Source organism: Euprymna scolopes, chromosome 10, assembly GCF_053919585.1.
Source record: "Euprymna scolopes isolate OS-2025 chromosome 10, ASM5391958v1, whole genome shotgun sequence".
Classification (NCBI taxonomy): Eukaryota; Metazoa; Mollusca; class Cephalopoda; order Sepiida; family Sepiolidae; genus Euprymna; species Euprymna scolopes.
The window spans coordinates 7,478,995-7,491,360 of NC_136491.1; the positions used below are offsets into that span (position 1 = coordinate 7,478,995).

Below are 12,366 nucleotides of genomic sequence, written 5' to 3' on the forward strand. Positions count from 1 at the left end.
AAAAAAATAACAAGAAAAAAAACAAAGAAAGAAAAAAAATAAATAAAGAAAAAAAATGAATAAAATTTTTAAAGTTGTAAAATATAAAGAAAGTATGTAGAGAAAACGATAATATTATAGAAAAGAATATATATCTGAAAGGTTTAATTAATGGCTATGTAATTTCAAATTTACCATAACTGAATTTGGACTTAAGTTTTCAGAAAGAGATCAATTCGTTGTTAGAGCTTATTATATTGCTACTTTGAGGGGAAATAATTATAGTTATAGCTTCGGTTGTGCAGAGGCGACATGACTTAGAGCCTGGAGGAGAAGACTTAACCTTTTTTAGGATGGCCCATTTGATTGAGAAAGGGGTATTATTCGAATTAAGTTTTTTAATTAAAGTGGTTCAAGAAGTTCCTTGGTTATTATTAGAATTATGGTTGTTAAAAGAAGAAATGTGGTTTGATATTCTTTTCATAATTAATGTTGAAGTAGCGCCGATATATGTATGTACTTTATTAAAAGCTTGAGGTCTGATATTAATATTAATTTGCTGATTTGTATTAGGGAAATAGTTTGAATTTTGTTCATTGTGTTCAACAAAGGGCGGGACAATGATTGTACAAGGACTGTTTTAGAGGGGATAATGAGTGTTGTTAGTGTTAGGATGGATGTTAGGAGAAATATTATTATTATTATTATTGTTATTGCTAGTTGTATGATTATAGATGGAGGGGCTGCTCGTGTGATTAGTAACTATATCAGGTGGAGGATGGGAAGGGGGATAACTAGAAGACAAAATATTAGCGTCTGTTATGAATTTTCCATATAAGAGAAAAAAAAATGGTCCGTCTTGTATAAACTTCAGGGATGCACAAAATCGCATTTTCTTGTCTCCATCGCTGGATTCGCACCCCCCCCCTCTTCCTCCAACTTCTATGCCCGGTATGTGAGCTTCATCTCCAAGCCTCTCAAGAACCTTGTACTTCAGACAAAACTCTGCCAATTTTGATAAGATATGCATCACTAACTTGACATTTTCATTGATGTCAATGTCGAGATATATACCGATGTTGACCTTTCGATAATACATCACCAACTATGGTCTTTATAATTTGTGACATCACATTCAATCCAAAACCCAGTCTAATCAGGCAACATTTCTTGACGCAAAATGCCACAAATATAGGCCACCATCACATCGAGCGATGATACATATGATCCTTTCTCGCACGATTCCTTTAATTTGCTTGTACATATATCAGTTGTATAAGCCTCGATATGTTGATCATATCGTACTCCACGACATATCAGTTGTATAAGCCTCGATATATTGATCATATGGTACTCCACGACATATCAGTTGTATAAGCCTCGATATGTTGATCATATGGTACTCCACGACATATCAGTTGTATAAGCCTCGATATATTGATCATATGGTACTCCACGACATATCAGTTGTATAAGCCTCGATATGTTGATCATATGGTACTCCACGACATATCAGTTGTATAAGCCTCGATATATTGATCATATGGTACTCCACGACATATCAGTTGTATAAGCCTCGATATGTTGATCATATGTTACTCCACGACATATCAGTTGTATAAGCCTCGATATGTTGATCATATGGTACTCCACGACATATCAGTTGTATAAGCCTCGATATATTGACCATATGGTACTCCACGACATATCAGTTGTATAAGCCTCGATATATTGATCATATGGTACTCCACGACATATCAGTTGTATAAGCCTCGATATATTGATCATATGGTACTCCACGACATATCAGTTGTATAAGCCTCGATATATTGATCATATGGTACTCCACGACATATCAGTTGTATAAGCTTCGATATATTGATCATATGGTACTCCACGACATATCAGTTGTATAAGCCTCGATATATTGATCATATGGTACTCCACGACATATCAGTTGTATAAGCCCTGATATATTGACCATATGGTACTCCACGACATATCAGTTGTATAAGCCTCGATATGTTGATCATATGGTACTCCACGACATATCAGTTGTATAAGCCTCGATATATTGACCATATGGTACTCCACGACATATCAGTTGTATAAGCCTCGATATATTGATCATATGGTACTCCACGACATATCAGTTGTATAAGCCTCGATATATTGATCATATGGTACTCCACGACATATCAGTTGTATAAGCCTCGATATATTGATCATATGGTACTCCACGACATATCAGTTGTATAAGCCTCGATATGTTGATCATATGGTACTCCATGACATATCAGTTGTATAAGCCTCGATATATTGATCATATGGTACTCCACGACATATCAGTTGTATAAGCCTCGATATATTGATCATATGGTACTCCACGACATATCAGTTGTATAAGCCTCGATATATTGATCATATGGTACTCCACGACATATCAGTTGTATAAGCCTCGATATGTTGATCATATGGTACTCCACGACATATCAGTTGTATAAGCCTCGATATATTGATCATATGGTACTCCACGACATATCAGTTGTATAAGCCTCGATATCTTGATCATATGGTACTCCACGACATATCAGTTGTATAAGCCTCGATATATTGATCATGTGGTACTCCACGACATATCAGTTGTATAAGCCTCGATATGTTGATCATATGGTACTCCACGACATATCAGTTGTATAAGCCTCGATATATTGATCATATGGTACTCCACGACATATCAGTTGTATAAGCCTCGATATATTGATCATATGGTACTCCACGACATATCAGTTGTATAAGCCTCGATATATTGATCATATGGTACTCCACGACATATCAGTTGTATAAGCCTCGATATGTTGATCATATGGTACTCCACGACATATCAGTTGTATAAGCCTTGATATGTTGATCATATGGTACTCCACGACATATCAGTTGTATAAGCCTCGATATGTTGATCATATGGTACTCCACGACATATCAGTTGTATAAGCCTCGATATATTGACCATATGGTACTCCACGACATATCAGTTGTATAAGCCTCGATATGTTGATCATATGGTACTCCACGACATATCAGTTGTATAAGCCTCGATATGTTGATCATATGGTACTCCACGACATATCAGTTGTTATAAGCCTCGATATATTGACCATATGGTACTCCACGACATATCAGTTGTATAAGCCTCGATATGTTGACCATATGGTACTCCACGACATATCAGTTGTATAAGCCTCGATATGTTGATCATATGGTACTCCACGACATATCAGTTGTATAAGCCTCGATATGTTGATCATATGGTACTCCACGACATATCAGTTGTATAAGCCTCGATATGTTGATCATATGGTACTCCACGACATATCAGTTGTATAAGCCTCGATATATTGATCATATCGTACTCCACGATATATCAGTTGTATAAGCCTCGATATATTGATCATATGGTACTCCACTATATATCAGTTGTATAAGCCTCGATATATTGATCATATGGTACTCCACGATATATCAGTTGTATAAGCCTCGATATATTGATCATATGGTACTCCACGCCATATCAGTTGTATAAGCCTCGATATATTGATCATATGGTACTCCACTATATATCAGTTGTATAAGCCTCGATATATTGACCATATGGTACTCCACGACATATCAGTTGTTATAAGCCTCGATATATTGATCATATGGTACTCCACGACATATCAGTTGTATAAGCCTCGATATGTTGACCATATGGTACTCCACGACATATCAGTTGTATAAGCCTCGATATATTGATCATATGGTACTCCACCATATATCAGTTGTATAAGCCTCGATATATTGATCATATGGTATTCCACTATATATCAGTTGTATAAGGCTCGATATATTGATCATATCGTACTCCACGACATATCAGTTGTATAAGCCTCGATATATTGATCATATGGTACTCCACGACATATCAGTTGTATAAGCCTCGATATATTGATCATATGGTACTCCACGATATATCAGTTGTATAAGCCTCGATATATTGATCATATGGTATTCCACTATATATCAGTTGTATAAGCCTCGATATGTTGATCATATCGTACTCCACAACATATCAGTTGTATAAGCCTCCATATATTGATCATATCGTACTCCACGATATATCAGTTGTATAAGCCTCGATATGTTGATCATATGGTACTCCACGACATATCAGTTGTATAAGCCTCGATATATTGATCATATGGTACTCCACTAAATATCAGTTGTATAAGCCTCGATATATTGATCATATGGTACTCCACGATATATCAGTTGTATAAGCCTCGATATGTTGATCATATCGTACTCCACGACATATCAGTTGTATAAGCCTCGATATATTGATCATATGGTACTCCACGACATATCAGTTGTATAAGCCTCGATATGTTGATCATATGGTACTCCACGACATATCAGTTGTATAAGCCTCGATATATTGATCATATGGTACTCCACGACATATCAGTTGTATAAGCCTCGATATGTTGACCATATGGTACTCCACGACATATCAGTTGTATAAGCCTCGATATGTTGATCATATCGTACTCCACGACATATCAGTTGTATAAGCCTCGATATGTTGATCATATGGTACTCCACGACATATCAGTTGTATAAGCCTCGATATGTTGATCATATGGTACTCCACGACATATCAGTTGTATAAGCCTCGATATGTTGATCATATGGTACTCCACGACATATCAGTTTTATAAGCCTCGATATGTTGATCATATGGTACTCCACGACATATCAGTTGTATAAGCCTCGATATATTGATCATATGGTATTCCACTATATATCAGTTGGATAAGCCTCGATATGTTGATCATATCGTACTCCACGACATATCAGTTGTATAAGCCTCGATATATTGATCATATCGTACTCCACGATATATCAGTTGTATAAGCCTCGATATATTGATCATATCGTACTCCACGATATATCAGTTGTATAAGCCTCGATATATTGATCATATGGTACTCCATAATATATCAGTTGTATAAGCCTCGATATATTGATCATATCGTACTCCACGACATATCAGTTGTATAAGCCTCGATATATTGATCATATGGTACTCCACTATATATCAGTTGTATAAGCCTCGATATATTGATCATATGGTATTCCACTATATATTAGTTGTATAAGCCTCGATATATTGATCATATCGTACTCCACGACATATCAGTTGTATAAGCCTCGATATATTGATCATATGGTACTCCACGACATATCAGTTGTATAAGCCTCGATATATTGATCATATGGTACTCCACGATATATCAGTTGTATAAGCCTCGATATATTGATCATATGGTACTCCACGACATATCAGTTGTATAAGCCTCGATATATTGATCATATCGTACTCCACTATATATCAGTTGTATAAGCCTCGATATATTGATCATATGGTACTCCACAATATATCAGTTGTATAAGCCTCGATATGTTGATCATATCGTACTCCACGACATATCAGTTGTATAAGCCTCGATATATTGATCATATGGTATTCCACTATATATCAGTTGTATAAGCCTCGATATATTGATCATATCGTACTCCACGACATATCAGTTGTATAAGCCTCGATATATTGATCATATGGTACTCCACGACATATCAGTTGTATAAGCCTCGATATATTGATCATATGGTACTCCACGATATATCAGTTGTATAAGCCTCGATATATTGATCATATGGTACTCCACGACATATCAGTTGTATAAGCCTCGATATATTGATCATATCGTACTCCACTATATATCAGTTGTATAAGCCTCGATATATTGATCATATGGTACTCCACGATATATCAGTTGTATAAGCCTCGATATGTTGATCATATCGTACTCCACGACATATCAGTTGTATAAGCCTCGATATATTAATCATATGGTACTCCACGATTGCTTGCACATTTGACTTGCATCATTGCAAGTGATAAGATGTTTTTGAGAACCAAACTTTTGGAGTATGGGATTAATCAGACATCTTTGATTCAAGTTTTTATTCATATGCGATCCTAACATTCGTGGGTAAGGTGTATCTTGTGGCGTCATTTCCATAGCTTGATTGGTGCTTTATCATCTGTTCATTTCCACAACAAGTTTAATCAATGGCAAGAGATTTCGCCTATGTTGAAGTCTGGCCAATCAAAGCAAAGTGCAACATACACCAATACCTTAGGGAATTTTATTTGTAATGACAACACCGCTTCGATAGTCTCATTTTAGAGCCAAAGGTCAAAGCAAAGTATGTCTTTCTGCATCATCAGGACATTGATGTCAGTGACTACACCAGAGGTCATTCAAATCCTTACTAACACTACAATGCACCCATGTCTCACCATTATTGTCATTATTTCAATGCTCCCCTGTTCCAGGCATGGCATAACCTTGCACTCACTGCAGGATAGTCTCAATCAAGATCGACATGCACTCAGATAATTGGTTACGCATCGCTTAAATCTTATTTGAGAAAAGAGCAGCACCAACATCTTATCCTCTAACAGTTTGAGGCCATGTGTCAGGTATTGTCACACTGAAAGCACCATCTTCTACTCGTGCAATATGCCCACTTTGGTCACAATGGAAGCAATTTACTTGGACATATGAAGCCTCTGCAAATCTCTAAGGCCACTCAGCTGACTATGTGACCATTACAACATCCTCTCCAAGTTTTGCTTTATTCTTAACAATGGCCTGTGCATGCTCATATAGCTTTTTGGTTAATTCTCGGATTATCATTTTCAAATACAAGCATATGCCCCTTAATAAAGCATGGTAGATCAAGGAAGTCTTTGTTTGTGTTGTATTTATTTGCTTCCCCACTGAGCAAATTAGGCACAAGGCCGTTTTTTAATGTGGAGAGAGAGGTGGGGCAGCTCCCAAGAGGTGGGAAATGGGAGCTGGATAGGGATTTCCCAGCTGACTCATGTAGGGTTGCCCCTACATGGACCAGAAGATTGCCACAAGGGCAATGGTCTTTGATTGCAGCATCTGCGGAATAGATACTACACTTTGATCTTGACCCAAAAGCCACAAAGGTGCCTCCTCCAGGGAGGGGGGGGGCGTGTTAATGAAGTCTTGGTTTGTGTAAGAACTCATTTGAATGCATGCAACATGACTATTGGGTCAGATTGCATCACGAACAGGCACAAGACGCTTACTCCAGAGTCTAGAACACTCACAGAAGCTTAAATATTAAAACTGCATAAGATTTAATACAAAAACTCAGTGAAATTACTCAAGAGTGACTATTTTTTTGTTTTTGTTTTTTAAATATAATTTCTCTTGAAGGCGAATCAGTTCCAATACAATTTATTCTCATTGAAAACAAAAAAATAGACAACTCTATGAACTTTTTATGGAAAGATTTTAAAATAAAAAAAAATAAAAATAAATAAAAGTAACAATTTGAAATATTTTATTACAGAGGAAAATGAGAAGGGAATGTACAATATTTTTTGTTAAATAATTGAATATTTTTTTTTTTGCAAGGTAAAATTCTTTTTCATGAGTTGATTTTTATATTTTGAGTCACAACAATGATACCACACAAAAATATTTTATTTTTAACTTCATCATATTTGTCACCTTTAAATTAAAATTCAAAACTATATTTCTGAGTATGAGTTTAGATGAAGTACTTTTCTATAAGCAACTTTTATCTTCAACTTAAAAATGACCAGAAAAAAATATGCATGGATTAAATTATTGCTGTTTGATTTAGTTTTAACAGTTTATGGCGCGTCAACCATTTTTATTGGTTTTTTAAAGTCAAAACACAAGACTCATTGTTAAATGATTTTTTGTTAAAAGACTGACTGCGAGGAGTAAGTGGATGCTTGTATCTTTGTTTTATCAGTGGACATAAATGAACGGAATAAATATGACACCTGAGCTCGTCAAATCTATAGTCCTTTGATAGCCATTATGGATCTTGCACCGTTTCCCAAATTGGCTTACTTCACATATGAAATGATAGAAATGAAAATGGACGAAGAAGCCAATAGAAACACCGTATAAATCTTAATAAAAATGGCGTCTATTTTATTTTCTTCATTTTTTTTAGATCAGAATAATACATCTTAAGTGTTAGATGATAGCAGCACACACACATGAAAAAAATCAAATTTTATATTTGGATTCATAAAAGACCCTTTTTTTTTTTTTTAAAGTCAGGTCTGCAAATAAACTTACCAAACATCAAAATCGTGAGTAAAGATGGTTTTATACAAGAATATTTTATTGTGGAAAGTAAAATTGAAAAGAAATTAAAAAAAAAAAAAAAAAAAGAAATCCAAAATTTTAAAACATTGAAAAAAAGAAAAAAAAAAAAAAAGAAAAGAAAATATTTTTTTGATTAAAAAAAAAAAAAATGAAGGAAAAGAAAAATACTTGCTTCTTATCAAAGAACACAAGACTTTAATAGATTTCTTTTTCCACCCTAAAAATTGATCTATTTAAAAAATAAATAGTTCTTTTTCCTATTTGTCTAAACATTTGGTTTGGTTTGTCACACAATCATACCCTCCCCCCCACATGGCATTTAAAGTGAACACAAAAATCTAACTGTACCAGCATCCGCTACTCTTGTTCTTTAAGTGATATGAAAATATGAACTGACAATGATACTAGTTGGGGTAATTATAAATATTGTTGGAGGAAGAGGACATTCAGCCATAGTTATTCATCTGCTTATCGGAGGTGGCAGTAGACATGGAAGGCTTGGATGCACGAGGACATTTCGCTCAAAACAGTAAGTCATTTAATATTTTTTTAACGTCTTCTTGATAAGTGCCATTCTCTGCAAAAAGAAGAAAAAAAACAATTTAGACATTTTATGACAATAAAATAATATATAAAGGGTTTCAAAAGTTTATTTATACTAGTTATTCACCACTCACAAAGGCCAAAAGTTACTAGAGGATAGGAGTTAATGAAACTGTCGTCTTTCTTCAAGCAGAGTTCCAACGATTGCGGACGCCGCTATTCCAATTCGTAAGATGTATCCAGTGGACGGTTTCTCACCAATATAAATGATTGCACACTAAAAGTAATTGAATTTTTTTTTTTTTTTTAAATCAGGCTTTTTTCAAAGTCCCATGATGGTTGCTGCAGGCCTGTCAGACTAAGTGATAAAAACCTTGTTTCATAAACATTTTTATTATGAAAGTTTTAATAAAGACATTTTTTTTATTTTAATTTCAATAAATCGCTTCACAATACAAATAATGTTTAGATTATTTTGTGATGAAAAAGTTGTATGATAATTAAAAGTTTAAATAAAAATTATTTAAAATAAAAAGAAATTTCTTTTTTCTTTTCTTTAATTTTAATAAATCACTCCTCAGTCTGACAGACTCATGGTAACTGTCGGGGGTGCTTGAAGAAAACCAAACTGTCAATTTGCTGATGAACAATATTATGAGAGGATTGGAAATGATGAGTGGAATGAGTAGAATTCCCAAGAGGATGACTCGACAAGTATTTGCTGACTTTGCATCTGAAGACAACTATGTTCTAGTCAGCAGGGAAGCAGTCCCATGATATTGTGTTCCACAGATGAGCAGTTCTTGGAAAGATTATTCACGGAAGTTCTGTTTACTTTTAAATACAGAGAACAAGGGTAGACGACCCATCTAGCTATGGGAATAGTCTACTTCATCCACCTCTGCCAATGTGACTTGAAAACGCGACTTGTTCATCACCTTTACTCTCATGAAAGACAATTGCACTCAAGGGAACAACGTGGATACTAAAAAGAGCTCTCGGCGGATTTCAATAAAAAGCAGGGCAATGTTGGTAGCTGGTTTGGCTGCTTCATACCCAGCGTTACAATCTTCAAAGGAAGAAAATTTTTTAAAAAAATAAATAAAACTGCCATCTTTAAAGGGCAGCTTATTACATATTGCAAGCATAAAATGCCGATTAGTTTCTTTACCTGTTTGTGAGCATCGGTAACAACTGCTTTTTTGTAAGGCCTTAAATCTTCAGAACCAAAACCTGGAACCCACATATTCCAACTACGCTCTGAAAAGACAAGTAAAAACAGATGATAAAAACCTACAAAATAGATTTCCATTTTTTCTTTTAATACAACATTGCCAGAAATTTGGATACTTATGCAGAGAGCGACACGTTTTTCTGTGGACGTTGTATTGGCATATTCCGACAGCTTATGTAAACTGTCGGAATATGCCAAGCGCTGATCAAATTTTAAAATTTTAGAAAAGCAGGAAACCATCATGATAGAAAACATAGTAATTTCAACGAAGAGAAACGAAAAAAAAAATTAAACTCTTGGAAGTTTTATGAATATATTTTATTTTGTAAAATTTTTTTTTTCATAGTTTAGGATGTAGACTATTTTTTTTTCATAGGTTAGGATGTAGACTATTTTTTTTCCATAGGTTAGGATGTAGACTATTTTTTTTTTCATAGGTTAGGATGTAGACTATTTTTTTTTTTCATAGGTTAGGATGTAGACTATTTTTTTTTTTCATAGGTTAGGATGTAGACTTTTTTTTTTTCATAGGTTAGGATGTAGACTATTTTTTTTTTTCATAGGTTAGGATGTAGACTATTTTTTTTTCATAGGTTAGGATGTAGACTATTTTTTTTTCATAGGTTAGGATGTAGACTATTTTTTTTTTCATAGGTTGATGTAGACTATTTTTGGGGGAAGATTTTTGGTTGACTGAAGAATAGCCACCAACAGTAAAAACGGATGAGAAGGGTTAGAGTAAATGGAAGAAATAGAAGGAAGCTGCTTAACCGGGTAGGTGTCTGCAATATGATTCATGGATTCTTACCAAATTTCTGCTTACAAACACAGCGCATTTCTATTGTCGTCTGATCAAGCGATTTTCATTACCTGAGTGTTTCATCACATTTCAGCAATTTACATAAGCTGCCGGAATATATTAAGGCAACATTCATGGAAAAACAGGTTGTTCTTTGCATAAGCACACAAATCTTTGATTAGATATTAAAACTAAATCCACATAAATCAAGTTTAAACTGACATAGGTCATCGTCATCAATTTGTCTTTTGGGTACTTGTACAGTTTAGTCAAGACAGTAAAAAATGAAAATATCGAAAAAGGTTATATTGCACGTGTCCGTTATGGAACAAAGTTCTCCAAAAAAAGTTTTAACTTTATTTCATCAAGTAGTTTTTTTTTTTACAGCGAAAAAACAATTTGTTATGTTACTGAGCAAAAGGTTTGATTTTTAGGAAGAAAAGCCAGAATTAAAGATAGGGAGGGAGTGTCGGCGCTTTACATGGAGTTATCTCCCCGTGGTGTGTTCAGCAAATTTCACAATGGCTGACTTCAACGCGTTCTCATAAGAACATGTTTTTCTGCTGAAAAAAAAAAAAAAAAAAACTACTCGATCAAATTAAATTAAATTTTTTTTCAGAGATCTTCAGTCCAAACCAGATACGTACAATATAACCTTTTTTTGATATTTTCATTATTTAATGTCTTGACTAAACTGTACAAGTACCGTCTTTTTTCAGGGTGTTTTTTTAATATGTGGAAGCTTTTAATTTGTAGATGGATAAGCAATAATTAAAATCATACACACCTAAATGTAATTGCACATCTTTTACTTCAAGTACATTGGATTTCCTATGTTTGGCAATTTGACAGGCAGCTGTTACAACATTTTCTATGAAATCATCAGCAATTTGTAGCAAAACCTATTTAAAAAAGAAAAGTTAGAATTTAGAATGTCATTTTAGTACACATTATTCAAATATTTGTTGACTCACAACAAAAAAAAAAAAGAATGATGAACTTACTCGTGTACATGTTATTTATTTCATTATTATAAGATGTGTGATAGTCGACTTGGAATGAATGCTTTATGCCAAATTGATGGTTAAACATGGTTAAATTTGTGTTCATTTTTGCAGTACATACTAATACCCAATTGTGTATCCAACAGATACCATAAGATTTAGTTCACTGCATTTTTCTTTTCTTTTTGTCTATACAAAATTTCAGCTAGATTTGTCCAGTAATTTCCAACAAAAAGTGGAATGGACAAACAGACTAATTGAAATATATATTATTTTTAAAAAAATTGGGGTTGCATAAATTCAGGTACAACAAAAATATTAGTAAATATTTTCAAAAACGATTTAATTTAAAAAGGTCCATGTTTCATATTTGAGTGACAACCAATCCATGAACACCTGTTTTTGATAATAAAGACGGTTGAGATCATAATGTCGAGGATACTTTATTTTAGTTTTTATTTTATTCCCAGGTTTAAAATGACAGCCAGGAGAAAGTGCTCAAGTTGAATTTTG

The 12,366-nt window shown here is 34.1% G+C and overlaps 1 protein-coding gene across 1 annotated transcript in view; it reads right to left on the bottom strand.

Moving 5' to 3' along the window:
• Positions 1-7,450: 7,450 nt before the first annotated feature.
• The window catches only part of LOC145285793 (transcription initiation factor TFIID subunit 12-like), a 38,345-nt gene continuing 33,429 nt past the window's right edge, over positions 7,451-12,366 (bottom strand). The window contains exons 3-5 of the mRNA XM_080134164.1: positions 11,637-11,751; positions 9,988-10,076; positions 7,451-8,850 (exon numbers count right to left, since the gene is read on the bottom strand). Coding sequence (XP_079990290.1) covers positions 8,812-8,850; positions 9,988-10,076; positions 11,637-11,751 — 243 coding nt within the window. The 3' untranslated portion in view covers positions 7,451-8,811. The remainder of the gene's footprint in view (positions 8,851-9,987; positions 10,077-11,636; positions 11,752-12,366) is intronic.